At 44.9% G+C, this 17,886-nt stretch overlaps 1 protein-coding gene across 1 annotated transcript in view; it reads right to left on the minus strand.

Moving 5' to 3' along the window:
• Nucleotides 1–788: 788 nt before the first annotated feature.
• LOC309547906 (uncharacterized protein) overlaps nt 789–17,886 on the minus strand; it is a gene marked incomplete at its 3' end in the record, with an annotated part of 2,014,734 nt that continues 1,997,636 nt past the window's right edge. Inside the window, exon 11 of the mRNA XM_082247906.1 lies at nt 789–1,060. Coding sequence (XP_082104032.1) covers nt 789–1,060 — 272 coding nt within the window. The remainder of the gene's footprint in view (nt 1,061–17,886) is intronic.

Here is a 17,886-nt window from a genome sequence, read left to right on the forward strand (position 1 = left end):
GAAAATATTGTTGTATGTTGAAAATCTTTAATTAAAAAACTATTGAAAAGAGAACTATAAGCTGTTGGCCAAAAAAAAAAAAAGGAAGGAGTAGATCAGTCTTGGCATCCTCTAATACCATTTGTTTTAAGTTTATTGGAGTATCCCAAGACCCATCCTCACTCCCCAAAGCTCTGAGGAAGGGGGCCTGACCCCCTAAATGCGTCAGCTGTCCATGGACGAACTGTATTGCGTTACAGCTGGAGCAGGTTTGTGTTGATTGATTTTTTAACTTGCATTAGAGTATTACTTGTGTATGTGGATCAAGTAAAATTTGTCTATGGTAATGCACGAGGTGGTCACACCCTCCTGTGTATTTTTTACAAGACTCACCCTCACCCTATCCTAGTTCTTTAACAAAATAAAACTACAAGAATATGCAGCCTGGTCTCTGACTCGAGTGACTGTAAACTACCATGTGCCTGGCTTCTGTGTGCCTATCAGGGAATGGAACCTGGGACCAAACAGCCAGACTGGTCTCGGGTCTGCCCTACACATGGATGAGAGGCTCCTGGGTGATGTCATTTACCATACATGGACAGGACAATATTTTATCAATGCCCCCCAGGTGGGTAAGCAATCACATGGGATTCCGGTGATTGCTGACCAGCCCGGGGGATCTGACCGATGTCTGCTCTTTAATGGGGTACACTATATAATAAGGAGGTCAAACATTGCTCTGGTATATTCAGAGTTAATATACCCTAACAGAGTTTAATAGATGGGAATGAGCAGGGACAGGACACACGTTACTCACCTGGACAAGTGTCATGTGTTTGATTGGTGGATCTCTCGTTGATGTCATTCTTTGCTGAACATCTGATGTTCCAGAACTCGGGGGGTGACACAGGAGGCACAGTGACACGGACGGTCCGCTCTGAGCTGGTGACATTATATACCTCCAATTTTCCACTCACAGTCAGGTAGATGGAGGGGTCAGTCCCATTCTCCACCTCGCAGGAGATCTCAGCGCTGCCATTCTGGAGACACCTCACATCCAGGACCGGATCCGATATTGGAACTGAGAGACACAGAGATGGGGAGATCTGTAACATGGCATTATAATGGAATATGATCCCCCTTATACCCACTCCACCCCAATCCATTCTAGTCATAAAAAGTCTCAGAAATACTGAAATATCTTCACTACAGAAACCTCCACTGCAAGATCCCACAGGGGCCAGTCATGTGATCAGGATGCCTAGGCTTTGGTTGGGTGATCTCTGTAGGAGGGGAACATAAGCCAATAATCTACTCCTCCCTTTCAGACTGGGCATTGGGTCACATGACCACACTCTGGGGGATTGCACACAGTGATATCTGCAGGTATTCAGGTTTTATGTTGGCTTTTATATGTTTGATAGTGTAGCCAGGCGCTGGCTAGTCTGTCTGTGTCATCGTGGGACATTCTTTAACAAGGTCTGCCTTGAGTTTGTCTCCCTCTTGTGTTCAGCCTGGGCATTGTGACATCATTTTCTGAAGGCAGAGAGAGAGAGAGAGAGAGAGAGAGAGATCACTACTGAAAGCAGAGGATCGTGGGACATGTGGTCCAGAGAGTCAGGATTTGCAAGGAGCCAGTGCGGCTGCAGACTACAAGTTCCAGCCAGCTGGATAGAGAGGAATGCTGGGTGAGGACATAAATAGCCTGGTCTGGGGAGGAGCTTGCTTTCTTGAGACCATGGCCTTCAGCTGAGTGCGGGGACTTGGCCGCTCTGGTGGATGCGAGCAGGCACAGTGGCCTAGACGTCATGGAGAGTCTTCAGTGAGTGAGCTATACACCTACAAGCAGATTTACAAATGCCAACTCCCTGTCGGCTGAGTGACTATCTGGGGTCACTCTCATCGTCACCATTACAGAGCCAGCTGAATCCCTGTGTCATTAGGTGCATGGCCAGGCACCCGTCACTGTTTGCAGATTCTTCAGAGCCTGTTCTGGGACATCCTATTCCCTAGAGCCTTGGTATCATCAGGATTGGTGAGCGGCAGAAGCCCACCCTGAGTAGATTTTTAGTAGACACTGCATGCAGACACCGTTACCCCACCTCTTACACAAAAGCTTCTAGCAGGAAACACTTTGTATATGCTTTCCACTATTGCTGGTCACCATTGCACAGTAACCTCTCTGGTCTCTTTTTGAGCTAGCTGAAGATTTGGAACCCCTATGCTACAAGGACTTCTCTACCCCCCCTCCCCCCCGCCCCATAGGGGACTCAGTTCATAACATCTGTGTGCATTACAGGGAACTCTTACTCAGAATTTGCTTATCTCATTCTTTACATATTGTGTTCTTATACATTGTGCTGTTTACTTTCTGGGCTCATGGCACAATGATTTGAAGGGAGCAGCGAGACACAGGAAGGTCTTTCTTCTCCCTTTTGTACCTGGGGGTCATAGGATCTTCCAGGGCCTGTTGGTTATCACCGTTTGATTTATTATGATTTCCCTTGCATTGTATATTCTCTGTATACTTCCTAAGACTAAAGTTCAAGATTGGAAAGATATCTGCATTGACATTCCTTTCTCTCTTTTCACTTCAAATTTCTTAGTAAATACTTGTTTGCTTTTCTACAATCTGGTGTCGTTTGCACTTGTATCCTTTCTATAAATGATGTCCGAACCCAGGGTGTCAGAGGTGTAGGGAGGCTTGCAAGGTCAGGACAACCTTAGGGGACAGTCATCTTCCAGCGGCCCTCATGGGGGTGTTGCTACTATGGTAATATTATTATTGTTGTTCTTATTAATGGAAAGCCAGCAATCCTTCTCTCCATATACTGTATCGAATATCGATCCTCCATCCTATCCAATCTGGTCAATCATCAGCTCTGGTATCTTAGATAAAAGCATAAAAAGCCTGAATCTACACATGGAGGGAAATATGGAACCCATTAAAGCCAAAAGTGCAGCCAAAAACACAAACAGAAATATCAGCACAAGGAATATAATGTACAGTCAGTAGGATGTGTCCCTTGTGCTGATTCTTCTATGATTATTAGTAATCCTCCTCCCTCCTGTACCCCCACCTCTATATTCCTCTAGTTTAGCAGGATTAAATAAATAAAATGGGCTGTCACAGGTTCTCATCAATGGACCCTGACTATGCCCACCATTTCCTGTCAGATCCACCAGTCATAGAAGCCATACTACAGCTAGTACTGGAGCTCTGCCCCTCCATTCAGGGGTCCTTTTTCATCCAGAAGCTGTAGTATGACTTCTATGACTGGTGGATCTGGTAGGAAAGGGCGGGTATTGTGCGGGTCTCCTGATGAGAGTCTGTGACAGCCCCTTAGCTTGGCGTGTGTTGGAGGTTTGCAAAATCAGCGCCAGTCACTTTTTAGAAAAAGATGTAATTTCTCACCCAACACAGGAGAGAGGGGGAGGGTATCAGATGCATTCAGCACAACCCCCCCCCCTCCCCCCAGCTGGGACAAGTCTGGAGAAGGAAAGACCCTCCTCACCAGGCAGAAGACCAAGAGGGAAGACTCATCTGGAATGTTTGTGCCAAATATTTAGCACCTTCCCCCAGCTCATAACATCTGAACAAAACCTTTGGCTCGGGTGAATTAATATTCCTAACTCAGACAATGTTACTAGTGATGAATCGAATTCCCGGGATTCTGAATTTGGATACTTTGTGAACTTAGGGAAAGTTTAGGAGCTGGATCCAAACCCTGCTGAATCAATGTGAGAGGAATGTTAAAAAACAATAATGGTAATTTTCTATGCTAATAGCCAAGGGATTGTCAAACAAATAGCCATGGGGGGGGGGCTGGGCACTGCCCTAGGGCACATGTACCAAAGTGAAAGAAATAAGTTAGAAATGCTGTTGTCATGTACCTGGGTGTCCTTGAACCAGGAGGTTCCCTGTTTCGTAGCTTGCAGCCTTATCTGTTGTGCCACAAAGAAGCTCTGGAGTTTTGGCAGTGATTTTCTAGCCTGATGCTTTACTTTTGGACTCACTAGCTCCACCTGCTGCCAGCTGTGAACAATGTACAATTTAATCAGCTGTGAACAATGTACAATTTATCCAGCATTTAAATAGCAGCACTTCCTGTTCCTCAATGCCCATTTGTTTTGGAATATCTTCCTTGGTGTGCTGTTTGCTCTTTTACTGACTATCGTGTATGAACTTTTGCCTGTATTCTTGACCCCTCTTCAGCCTGCTGAATCTGTACTTCACTGCCAGTTCTGCCTGCCTGACCATTCTTTGGATTACGTTTGGATTCTGCTTTGCCCGATCTGTTGCCGGCCTGATCTCTGATTACGTTTTCGCCTGAATCCTCAGCACTCAAGCTCCACTTTGGACTTTACCTAACAGGTACCTAACAGCTGTACAGAGAGGAAATCTATTTTCATAACGCTTCCTTTCAATACCATGCATGAGGATGCCCTGACCCTGCCTGTGAAGTGACCCGTGTGTATGATATATACAACCTACTATAGCAACACTGAGATTTACAAAGAAAAATGTGTAACTGACAGCTCCTGACCGCCCTCTTCTGTCTGTAAACAAAGCAGCCGGGGATTCCCTTTATCTATACCAGACCCTTATCCTAGCTGCCAGTCTGGTATGGAGGGTAATGGATAAACTCACACATAAAAAAAGTGTGGGGTTCCTCCTCAAATACAGACCAGACCTTTATCCTTGATGAAGGTTTGGTATAAATGTCAAGGGTGAGCCTACATGAAAAAAAAAAAACAAAATTACATGCCCCCCCCCCCCCCCAAATTACACCCAAGACCAATCGAGTCTGGTATGAATTTGAAGTGGGAACCCCAGGCAACCCCAGGCAAAAAATAAGAAAAACAAAAGTGGTGTCGCCTTCAAAAAAATCCATACCAGACACTTATCAGAGGTTTTAGCCTTCCATACCAGGAAAGGGAGGAGATTAAGTGTAATATTCAAAATGACACAGCAAAGCACTGTGCTGTATAACATGCTTTAAGGGAACAGGATCATTTTTTTTTCAGGTTAACAAATGCTTTAAGAATAGGTGCTGCTGTTTGCTCTTTAAAAATACATACTCAAAAAAGGTATAATGACTAAGCCCCTCCCCTTCATGACATTTGTTGAAAAGGGGCGGAGCATGGGTGAGCTTAAAATGATGCCCCCCCCTGAAAAAAGTTCTGCGAACGCCGTGGTCATATGCACTCAATATAGAGAGGGTACCTTGCTAGAGGGACCCCCCTGGCAAAGCACCCTGACCCCATGTTGATTAGAACAAGGGTCTCTTTCCAATAACCTCTATCCGATCGCTTGGGGGGGACTGTGAGTGGGGGGCTTATTGGAATCTGGAAGCTCTCTTTTAAAACTGGCCCTCTCTACTCACAATAAAACGGAAATAGTAAATAATTAATCATGTTCTCCAGTGATAAAGATCCACAATAAATGATGGCCGCTGACTCATTGAGAGAAGAAACCCACCAATCGATGACACTCTCTACTCCCGGTGACTGCTCACCACAAATAACAGCTCTCTGTCCCCCTGATGGAACTTTATAGGGGGGGGGGGGGTATAATTTGCTTGCGGTTTGTTTTTCTATACCTTGATAAATATTGGTTTTACAAATGCAGTAAAAATATATCTTCTTTAGTAAATTCTCCTCTGCTGGTGTCTTTCTTATTACCCACCGGGGAGATTTCCCCTCACTGTGAGGAAAATGAATATATGGAGCAAAACAGCAATAAAAAAAAAACTACCAGAAGCTGCAATTCTTCTTATCGCTAATAAAATGTTTCATACAAATTAGAATTGGTCCTGATCTACAAATAGAACATTTCATTATTACAAATTGTGAGATTATACATAGTTACATATAGTTACATAGTAGTTGAGGTTGAATAAAGATAATAGTCCATCCAGTTCCCCCTGTGTAGGTGTGATAATTTCCCATACCCCTGAATGTTTTATCCTTGAGATGTATGTCCAAAAGTCTTTTAGCCGCTTGCCGACCGCCACAAGTAAATTTACTGCGGCGGTCAGCCCCTCACAGGCAGAGTGACGTTAATTAATGTCACTAGCCTGGGAGGGTCTAGGGAGCGAGCGCGCGCCGCCGGAGGCACGCTCCCGCGCGGTCACGGACCCCCCCCCCCCCCCTGCGCGTGTGACCGGCGGACCCGATGTCCGCCGGTCACTCGACGATCGTCGGGGGAGAGGGAGAAAGTCAGGCAGCTTGTGCAAACAAGCCACCTGTCATTCTCCTCGCTGTAAAGACACAGATCACATGGATCTACTATGTAGATCCGTTGATCAGTGTCCTTACAGCTCAAGTCACAGCCAATCACAGTAAGAATCACGCCCCTAGGGACACACACAGCCCCTCCCTCTCAAATAAAGTTAACCCCTCCACTACCAGTGTATTTTTACAGTAACAGTGCATATTTATAGTACTGATTACTGTAGAAATGTCACTGGTAACCCCAAAAGTGTCAAAAATGTCAGTCAAGGGTCCGATCTGTCCGCCGCAATGTCGCAGTACCGAAAAAAAAAAAATCGCAGATTGCCGCCATTACGCGTTAAAAAAAAAAAAAAAAAAAAAAAAAAATGACAAATCTTTCCCTTTGTTAGTAAACTTAGTAACTTTTGCGCAAACCAATAAAAATACGCTTTTTGCTATTTTTTTTACCAAACATAGGTAGGATAAAACAAATTGACCGAAAATGTTAAAAATTTTGAATTTTACATTTTTTTGGGGGAATTTCATATAAAAAAATGTGAAAAATATTGCTATTTTTGCAAAATTGACGCTCTTTTTTTGTTTATAGCGCATGATCAAAAAATTGCACAGGTGATCAAATACCACCAAAAGAAATCTCTGTTTGTGGGAAAAAAAGGACGTCAAATTCGTTTAGGTACAGCGTCGCACGACCGCGCAATTGTCCGGTAAAGTCACGCAGTGCTGAATCGCAAAATACCCCCTGGTCGTTTAGCAGCCAAATCCTCCGGGGCTTAAGTGGTTAAAAGTAGCCATACTCCTACCCGTCTTCCCTCCGCCCACTCTCCTTGCCTTCCCTCCCCCTCTTCTCCATCTTACTCCTCCCCCTATCTCAAGCGGACCCAATGCTGGTCAGAGAGTCCGCTCCCCCACTTCCTCTCTATATACTACCTCTTAAGGCCCGTACACACGTACCGATTGTCGGCCGAAAATGTTCGGCCGCCGAATGATCGGCCGATTGTCGGCTTGTTAGTATGATGCTTCCGACAGCCGACAGCGCACTTTCAGCCGAAAAGAATCTGTCTTGCAAGCATTAAAATTTTTGTATGCCGACACCAGAGCGGCCGATTGCTCGCCAGTCAGTACAGAATTCGGCCGACAGACAGCAGATTTGCAAGACTGGGCATGCTCAGAGAAGAAAAAAGACAGGGAAAGTTAACCATCACATGACATCACTTCTGCAGTCGGCTGTAGTCAGCGGACAAAATTCCTGTGCAGTCTTTTGCACTTTTCAACAGACACGACAGCCCGGGGACAAAAGACGGCCGATCGTTCGGCCGACGATCGGTACGTGTGTACGGGGCTTTACTCTGTTCTTTTAGCTTTATTAAGCGAAAAAGAGGTTAGTCCTTAACAGCCACATTTCATGGGTCTTGTTGTTTCAACATAAAACTTCTCACTCTAAAGGGCGAATCATTCCTGTATTACCTCGTGTTACAGCATACGTTTTCCCTGATATCTGACTATTTCTTTCTCCTAATGTAAACTGATACTTACTCCTTTATAATGTTATTGGATCAGATAGGATTGTTATTTCTACATACAATGTGACAAGTATAATTACATGTTACTACCCTCATTAGGCTTCTTTCACACGGTCCGCCTCCGCAGGCGGATCCGTGTTGCTCAGCGGGGATCGAGCAGAGCGGAGAGGGAGGTGTCTCAGCACCCGCTGCCCTCTATGGGGGATCGGAGGAGAGCGGACCGCTTGTCCGCTCTCATCAGATCCGCTCCGATTACTGAACGGATGGAAAAATAGGGTTTCCATCCGTCCAGATTTCAGCACAGGATCGGATGCGGATGGCAGCGGGTGTCAGCGGAGGTCACCTCCGCTGACACCCGCTGCCCCATAGAGCTGCATGGAGGATCCGATCAGATCCGCCTAAAAAACTGACAGGCGGATCTGATCGGACCGCCCGTGTGAAAGAGCCCTTACTCTTCAATAAACTTGTTGGAAAAAAAAAAATAAATAACCTGGACCATCTCTACAGAACAAGGACTGTCTCTATATAAAAATGATTGTCTCTATATAACAGGGGCCGTCTCTACAGAACAAGGACTATCTCTATATAACAAGGACCGTCTCTATATAACCTGGACTGTCTTCACAGAACAAGAATTGTCTATATAACAAGGACCATCTCTTTATAACTGGGACTTTCTCTATATAACAAGGACTGTTTCTATTTAAAAAGGACTATCTCTTTATAACAAGGACTGTCCCTATATAACAAGGGCTTTCTCTATATAACTAGGACTGTTTCTACATAAAAAAGGACAAATTCTATATAACCAGGACTGTCTCTTTTATAACTGGGACCATCTCTATATAACCTGGACTGTTGGTATATAACAAGGACCATCTCTATATAACCTGGACTGTCTCTATATAACAAGGACTGTCTGTACAGAACAAGGACTATCCTTACCAAACATTACTGGGGCCGCCTCCCCTGAGACACAGTGTGCTCCCTATTGGGGTGTCTTCGGGTGACGTGACCCATTTATCCCCAGTTAGAGGGATCCTAGCTCTTCATATATTACAATACCTTACACTGGGTTGAATATGCCACACATCGAATTTGTTGTCTCAGTTGTTTTGTGACTATTTTTCGCCTCTGGTCCAAACTCTGATCTGTGTTCACAGATGGTTTGTAACCTTGTCTTTTCAGTTATATTTTGTACCTGCTTTTGTTATAATCTAATAAAAACCATTGAAAGGAAAGAAGACAAAATGACAGAGGGTTTATTTTTTATAAGACGGGGCTGTCCCTATTAACTTCTTCCTGCCCACGCTGTAGCCGAAAGACGTCTACAGGGTGGGCCTAAATTGCCGGGAGGGCATTTATGTATGACCTCCCATGCATGTGATGCCTGGGCGTCCCCTGCGGAGCATGTGCGGCTCGCTCTGTGATCAGCGAGTCCATGAGACTCAGCTGATCATAGATTGGAGTAAGGGGCTGATCCTGCCCCTTACCATGTGATCAGCTGTCAGCCAATGACTGATTCCGTGATGTAAACCGAGCCAGTATTCTAATTTTTTTTCCCCTCAGGCTAACAGCATGAGGAGAAAAAACAAAAGCCGATTATCGTCTGAAGTAAATGGGACATTGGTCACACACACTCCAAACCCACTGCTGCTAAGCAGTGCCCACCAGTGTCACCTATCAATGCCTACCAGTGTCATCTATCAATGCCTACCAGTGTCACCTATCAATGCCTACCAGTGTCACCTATCAATGCCTACCAGTGTCACCTATCAATGCCTACCAGTGTCATCTATCAATGCCTACCAGTGTCACCTATCAATGCCTACCAGTGTCATCTATCAATGCCTACCAGTGTCACCTATCAATGCCTACCAGTGTCATCTATCAATGCCTACCAGTGTCACCTATCAATGCCTACCAGTGTCATCTATCAATGCCTACCAGTGTCACCTATCAATGCCTACCAGTGTCACCTATCAATGCCTACCAGTGTCACCTATCAATGCCTACCAGTGTCACCTATCAATGCCTACCAGTGTCATCTATCAATGCCTACCAGTGTCACCTATCAATGCCTACCAGTGTCATCTATCAATGCCTACCAGTGTCATCTATCAATGCCTACCAGTGTCACCTATCAATGCCTACCAGTGTCACCTATCAATGCCTACCAGTGTCATCTATCAATGCCTACCAGTGTCACCTATCAATGCCTACCAGTGTCACCTATCAATGCCTACCAGTGTCACCTATCAATGCCTACCAGTGTCACCTATCAATGCCTACCAGTGTCATCTATCAATGCCCACCAGTGTCACCTATCAATGCCTACCAGTGTCATCTATCAATGCCCACCAGTGTCATCTATCAATGCCTACCAGTGTCACCTATCAATGCCTACCAGTGTCATCTATCAATGCCTACCAGTGTCATCTATCAATGCCTACCAGTGTCATCTATCAATGCCTACCAGTGTCACCTATCAATGCCTACCAGTGTCATCTATCAATGCCTACCAGTGTCACCTATCAATGCCTACCAGTGTCACCTATCAATGCCCACCAGTGTCACTTATCAGTGTCATCTATCACTGCCCATCAGTGCCACCTATCACTGCCCATCAGTGCTGCCTTATCAGTGCCGCCCCATCAGTGATGGAGAAAAATTACGCGTTTGCAATATTTTATAACAAACTATGAACATTTTGGGGGTTTTTTTTTTCAAAATTTTTGGTCTTTTGTTTAGCAAAAAAAAAAATCCCAGTAGTGATTAAATACCACCAAAAGAAAGCTCTGTGTAAAAAAAAAATGTATAAAAAATGTCATTTGGGTAAAGTGTAGCATGACTGCGCAGATGTCTTTCAAAGTATGACCACGCTGAAAGCTGAAAATTGACCTGGGCAGGAAGGGGGTTTAAGTGCCCAGTAAGCAAGGGGTTAATCAGGGAACTGGACAATGACCTACACAGTAGTGGGTGAAGGAGAGGGACTGTCTATCTATCAGGATCCCTGTGTACTGTCACATGCTGTGTGGGTGAATGGTCTCTCAGCATGCAGCCAGTGTTGTCCTGTGCCTCAGTGTAGCACACACAGGCAGTAGACATGTACAAACACACACTGACAGGTGAACAACCCCCATCCCCTCCTAAGTACTCCCTCACCTCTCTGCACACCCCAGTAAGATTCTTCCAGCACAGTCACAGAGCAAACCAAGCCTACAGGTTATGGAGAGGGGGAAGTGGAGAAAGTGAGTGAAGGAAGGAAGCACACTCAGTGGCTTCCTTGGCTCACCCATTTGTCAGAAGGTTCTAGAAACAGTGCACTTGTTCCCCGATCCCTCACTGAAGATCCTATGTGACCTCTATGGAGAGGGCAGAGGCTGGAGATTCCCCCCCTTCCAGACACTCACTGTGTGCTCAGACATTGCTGGTGCCGGCTGCTCAGGGGGAATTTAAATCCCATGCTGTGAACAGTGTCAGGCGCCGGAGTAGCGAGCCCCTGGGAGGTGAATGAGTGCAGACTGCAGATCCCGGGCATTGGGCCCCTACTGACCACCGGGTCCTCAGGCAGCGCCCGAATTCCCGAATGGTCAGTCCACCCCTGGATTAAAGTATTCTCCCAGCTTTTTGATATGATCACAGGTAAACCACTGAGCTTTTCTGCCTTTGCAGACACTTATCACCTGCCGAAGAGTCATTATCTTTACTTTAGACAATGTATACGTTTTGTGGATGCAATTTGTCACACCCCTCTCCAACGATTCCAACCGACACTCATAGACCTCTGGATACAACAGGGTAAACACAGGATATCACAGCTGTACAGACCCCTTCATCAGGAGATCTTCAAGGGGGTCTCACACTCCATAGTTAAACCCTGGAACAGAATACTCAATTCACATTGTGCTCAGCAAAAGATTCTGAAGGGCTACCTTGCCACCCCCAAACACATCTTCAATGAATTCTGGAGAGAACACCAGTTCAAGATTATTCATGGAGCATATATCCCACATATCCGTTGGTCCAAAGACACCACTCACCATTACTGCACCTTGTGCCGGGAGCGCTATCCGTCTCTCCTGCACAAACTCTGCCACTGTCCTATGATATCCTCATTCTGGGACAAAACAATCCGCTATACAGCGAAGCTGACTGGAATACTACTACCCAAAGATATATACTCACTATTATTTACATGTTTGGACCGGGAAGATCTCACATTACCAAGGGAGTCCCGTAAACTCTTGACACAGCACAAACAGTGGGTAGTGACCTGCCTGATGTCAGCTCGCAGGCTGATACTAGGCCATTGGATGGGCATTGCCTCTCCCACTGTCTCCGAACTGTCCTCGGACCTACACTCATTAAGAAGCACGGAATCGGTGGGACTTTTCCTGGACCCCCACCAATCTCAAACACGTTTCACACGCAAAGGGACCTTCACCAGAACTGACCTAGGCCCTTACTACTACCCAGACGGACTTCTTCATACCAGCAATATCAAACCTGTGTGACAAACCTATGTTCATTTTTCTTACTGGTATATACGTTCACTCATGTGTCTCTGTTTCATAGATTATTAGTATGAGATTCTAAGCTCAGCTTTGCAGCAGATCAGCTCGTGCTACCACTCGATGTACTCATATATACTGGTGTATGGATTTCTCCCCCCCCCCCTCAAGTCCTATTACTTCCAGGTCTTGCCTCCGCCTCTCCTCAGACCCACTCTACCCTTCCACCCTTCCTCCAACCTATTCACTAGAGATAAGGTTTTAATTCACCCTTGCTTATATGCGTGATACTACCTTGCACAAAGTCCCTCGAAATGTTGGTAAATGCATGTGGAGCACATTACCTATGGTTGTAACCTATGTTATATGCTTGTATTACTGCTAACCGTTTTCTCTGATGTAAAGAGTTGAATTTCAATAAAATGTTGTTAAAAAAAAAAAAAAAAAAAAAAACGCTTCTCCTCTAGTCGCATTGTATGGCCTTGTGTCCTCATGCATTCCTTGCGACTGAATAGTTTATGTTCTATGCTCTGATCACCGTTGAGGTATTTGTAAATTGCTATCATGTCCCCTCTCAGGCGTCTCTTCTCCACGGATAATAAATTGAGAACTTCTAAACGTTCTTCGTAATTAAGGTCCTCTAATCCCCTAATAAGTTTTATTGCCCTTCTCTGTAACTCTGGACTGGTGACCAGAACTGGACAGAATACTCCAGATGTGGTCGGACCAGTGATTTATAAAGTGAAAGGATTATAGTTTTGTCTCTGGAATACATCCCCTTCCTTATGCATGCTAAGATTCTGCCGGCTTTGGCAGCCGCACCTTGACATTGCATACTATTGCTAAGTCTATCTGCTACTAAGACTCCCAGATCTTTCTCCATTTTTGATACCCCCCTAGCGTGTATTTTGCCAATGCATTATTAGTCCCTAAATGCAATACCTTGCACTTATCCACATTAAACCTCATTTGCCATGAAGTTGCCCACTCTGTTATTTTGTTCAGGTCATTCTGCAAGCAAAGATCAGGAACAGTGGTCTAGATATAACTTTAGTGAGTTCTTTGAGTACTCTCGGATGTACGCCATCCGGGCCTGGTGATTTATTTGTGTTAATTTTATCCAGCCTTTCCCTGATATCCCCCACTGTTAGCCATAGCGGCAAGTCTTGTGAATTACAATCTCCTCCCACAAGAGATCCCACTGGGGGTCAATCTTACAACCCAGCAAGTTTTATTTCCCCAAAATTCCCCTTTTTTTCTCTTTCCCCTCCCCCCCCCTTTTTCCTCAAAAATTAATTTTTTATTTAATTTATTCAGGATTTTCATGACACAATCCCTTCCTGTCAGTTCAGATCCATTATCCATGACCTTCCTCTCCTCCCTGCACTGCAGTGCAGATTGCTGCAATAAGAATTACAGAGGCTACCCTCCATACACATACCTACTAAGCTCTTTTTTCCTTTCCTTTGCCTTGATTGCATTATATTATTCATGTATATTTGTCATTGTGCCCTGATTTTGCAGAAATGACCCCCCCAGGGGAGGAGCCCCCCGCCCGCATATGCACCTGGCACGGTAAGCCCCCACATTTTGGGGGCATCTCTAAGCTATCCCCAACATCGGCACCTTCAATGGTAGCCATCCCCAGTTCACTGGGGTGTACATAGCTCTTTACCGTGTCGGCGGCTCTCCCTGTATGCCAGCCTCGGCTTAGAGCTGACAGGCTGCGCGCGCAGCCATCAGGCGCACTTGCAGTATGCGGCCGACGGCCGCGGCCCTGGACGTTCTAGGTACCGCGCTTGCGCGATGGGTTTATAAGGACGCTGGGGATCCGGAGAATGTCACTCCTTCACCAGCCGGCGAGGAGTGTACACCCTGGCGGCCTATTGGGACCCCTAATTTCCTGGACCTTTTTTGGACCTGGATCACTGCACCTGGACTCCTCTTGGACCTGGACACCAGATCAGTAAAAAGACTGCTCAAAATCACAAGTAAGAACCCCCATAGCGCCACCTACCAGACAACAGCCAAATTGCTGACACTGCTTACCCCCACTTAACGTATATATCTTTTTATAGATATATACACTGCCTCCCTTCAACCAGCACCTGGAGGACCCCTGTTCCCAGTAATCTCGGAACCCCACGAGTAAGTAAGCCCCAATGGGGAAATTCACAGCAGAGCAATAACCAGGATGACACTTTATAATTCTACCTATGTTTAAAACTCAGGTTGCTTGGCTTCCATCTGATGGGATCCAGGATCCTTCCATTCCGGTCCATGTTTAAACAAACCTCATGTAAGTGGTTTATTTTCCAAACCATGCAGAGCAATGCCCTTCATTGTTTTAAAAAACTGCTACTTTGGTTACATGTGTACCTTTCCCCCTCCCCCCCCTTTTTTTTTCTTGTATTTCTCACAGAAGACAAAAATTGGGGTACCACACATATATACCCACACAGTCCTGGTTCCTACCCATCGGGACATACTACTTGTAAGTTACAACATATGACCTATTGCTGCCACACCAAGGCACTCTGCTTCCCTAATACTATATTCACCGTTCCCAACAGACCCCTTATTGGATCCAGTAGCAACCTAGGGAACTGCGGACTACAAACCCCTCCCACTGACCCATGGGGGCAATCACTTCTGCATCATAGGTACACAATCTAAAAAAAACAAAAAAAACAATGTAATTATATTGAATGTCATTCAGCACAACTGTCACTAATTTTTTGCAATTTTCTTCACTTTTTTCCCTTTATAGAGTATGGTGATATTTTCCTTGATAAAGGCTAATGTATGAATGCCGAAACGCGTCGGAACCCCAGTTTCTACAACCGGGAATCACCACTCCAAGCTATAAGTAAAATAGTTCACAACATAGATTGTACTAATGATGCATAGCACTTATATGATCCTGCATTATACTTGCATGTAATTCTTGCTTTTTTTTTTTTCTTTTGATGTAATTTATCAATAAATCTACACTTTTATGATAAATCTGCCTAAAAAATCCCGCTTTTCTTTTGGCTTGAGGAACCAAACCCTTTCTTTTGTGAATTACTGTTAACCATACAGTCATGGTCAGTGTACCCCATACAGTCATGGTCAGTGTACCCCTCCTTTTCCTGTGTAAAGACTGAGGAGAAGAAAGCATTAGGCACAGTTGCCTTTTCAGTGTCCTCTGTAACCATCCCCCCATCATCGTTAATTATGTGTGCAACATGCTCTGACCTCTTTTTTGCTGTTGATATATTTTTTAAAGAATTTCTTAGGGTTCTTTTTACTATCCTCCGCTATTTGTCTCTCAAAGTTAATTTTTGCCATTTTGATTTCGTATTTACTTTTCTTATTTAATTCCTTGTATTGTTTGAAAGCCGATAACGTCCCCTCCGAATTATATTTCTTTAAGGCCATGCTTTTTTCTCTAATAATATTATGAATCAGCTCATTCCGGTGTCCCCCACATTATGTACTTGTATGACCCCTTTATTGAACGTTCGTTCTCTGTCCATCTACAAGATATAAAAGCAGCAGATGGAAGGCTTAACCATAAAAACTGTATTTTATATTAGGACCTGTTCTGTGTTCTGTGGTGTGATCCATAGGGAAAGGTAAAAGGCTCCGATGGAAGCAAATCATTCCGTCAAGTTACATATTATAGCGCTTACCCCGCAGGTGCCACTGATGATGGTGAGTCCTCTGTTCTGCCATGATTATCTGTTCGATTCCCCACTGACACACTTGGTCATACACTAAAAGCTGTTTACACCTGTGTGACTTAAGCATTAGTACCCAACCACTATATAATAATGTATAGAAATTAGGCCACAGGTAGCTTGGGGATAGAATAATTAAATGTTTTAAAGCAATGCAGACAAACAAGGTGTAATTACCCAGTCTTAAGACTTAAGAACGCTATAATAAATAACTGGCCAGTTTACTTGTACTTAAAAGGAACTGCAGCAAGTTTAAATTGAACTAGAACAGGTTCAACTAGAGTCTCTAGAACAACATCAACTAACTCAGGAGAATAAAAGGGTCCTTGAGTGCACGCTGTGCATACAACCCAATGATGGATGGATGGATGCATTTTTAGTGTATGGGGTACCCCTGAAGATGGCTGAAAGTACCTGGTGCCTGATATTCAATGTTGGCTGGCTTTCAGTGGGGCCCTTATTTAGGTGGTGCACATAACTGTCCCTTTAGGAGAGTGGGTAAAGAATGCCAGATAGGCTGCTTAGTGGGAGCAGTCACTCATGTGTTTACAGTGTGTAGCAATTGTAACGGTACTAACCATCTCTATGAGGAAAAGACAGATACTTAATTGTTTGGATTGCTACAAGTGGGACAGTAATATTTGTCAGCAATATCTCTCCTGAAGTTTGAGGATTTGTTCCCACTTTACACCGTGAGACCATGTTGCCATGAAGTCTGTGACTCCTAAATGGTCAGAGCATTGCTTGATGTGTATTCCATGTATTTCATGAAAAATACACACAGAATGGAATGTGTATTGTGTTAAAGTCTACCTGTCCCATTGTTAAATGTTAATGACCTCACATTGTTCTGTCTAGATGGCCAGATAATTAGTTCAGGTTAATTCTGTTTCTGTATACAATTTCATCTTCATATGATAATGTATTCAGGCAACCGCTGACCTGTGTGTGGTAATATGATCAGGAGGGGGAGGTCAATGCTGTATATAAATTCTGTGTGACTATTCAATAAAGAGTTCTACTTCACCCTCAATCTAGAGTCCTGTCTTATTGGGGGAATCTACTACAAAGGATTGATATGCTCTTCATACTCCCTTGGATAATCACTAAGCTCTTATAAGAGCTTGTTCCTGTTCCTGCTGCACTCTCTGGGGAAAGAGAGGTTCACCCCCCGGAACCTGGAGCCTTGTCGTAAGTCCAGGGTGGGTAGGAGGCGGTGAGATCCCCAACCAAGCTGCAGCCGTTTGTGGGGTCTGAGGTGGTTATGGTGTCTTGTGGAGTGCTTGGAGCCTTCAGGAAGCACTAGGAGCATCCGTCAATGAAGGTACCTGGCCGGGGTGCCAGTTGATCCGTTACAGCAATCACTTAGGAAATGTAGTTCTGCTCACCATTCCTGGCAGGCCACTAATCTGCTCCTAATGGCTTAGTGATCAGCAGGTTCCAGCAGTCAGGTCCTAGGGGCTCAGTCTCTTAGCCCAGATCCTCACTCAGGGTGCAGTCTCTTAGCTCTGATCCTGAAGATGCAGCATCTTTTTCTCCCCAGCTCAGTCTCTGAAGGTATCTCTGGCAGACTCAGATGCAGGTCTGTCCTCTCTCCCTGATATGAGTAGACAGGCACAGCAGCAGGACCTCTTCTCTTCTCTCCACGGCATTGGTCCCTTGGATGTAGAGAACTGACCCTGACAATAGGGCTGTGCCCTTCACTTTCCTCTCTGGACTGGCCCCCGATCTGGATCAATTTGCCTGGGAAAACAGTGAAGCTCTCCTCCTATAGGTGCAGTGATTTGTGGGAATTGAAGTCCACAGTCTATTAGTCTCCATTGACACGTATGGTGCAGCACCCCTTTAAGAACTACAATTATCATATTCCATGGCATCTGCACAGCAAGTCCTCTCTGATGTTTCCATTGG

This window comes from Pelophylax lessonae (assembly GCF_965119305.1).
Source record: "Pelophylax lessonae genome assembly, chromosome: 2".
NCBI classification, from domain to species: domain Eukaryota; kingdom Metazoa; phylum Chordata; class Amphibia; order Anura; family Ranidae; genus Pelophylax; species Pelophylax lessonae.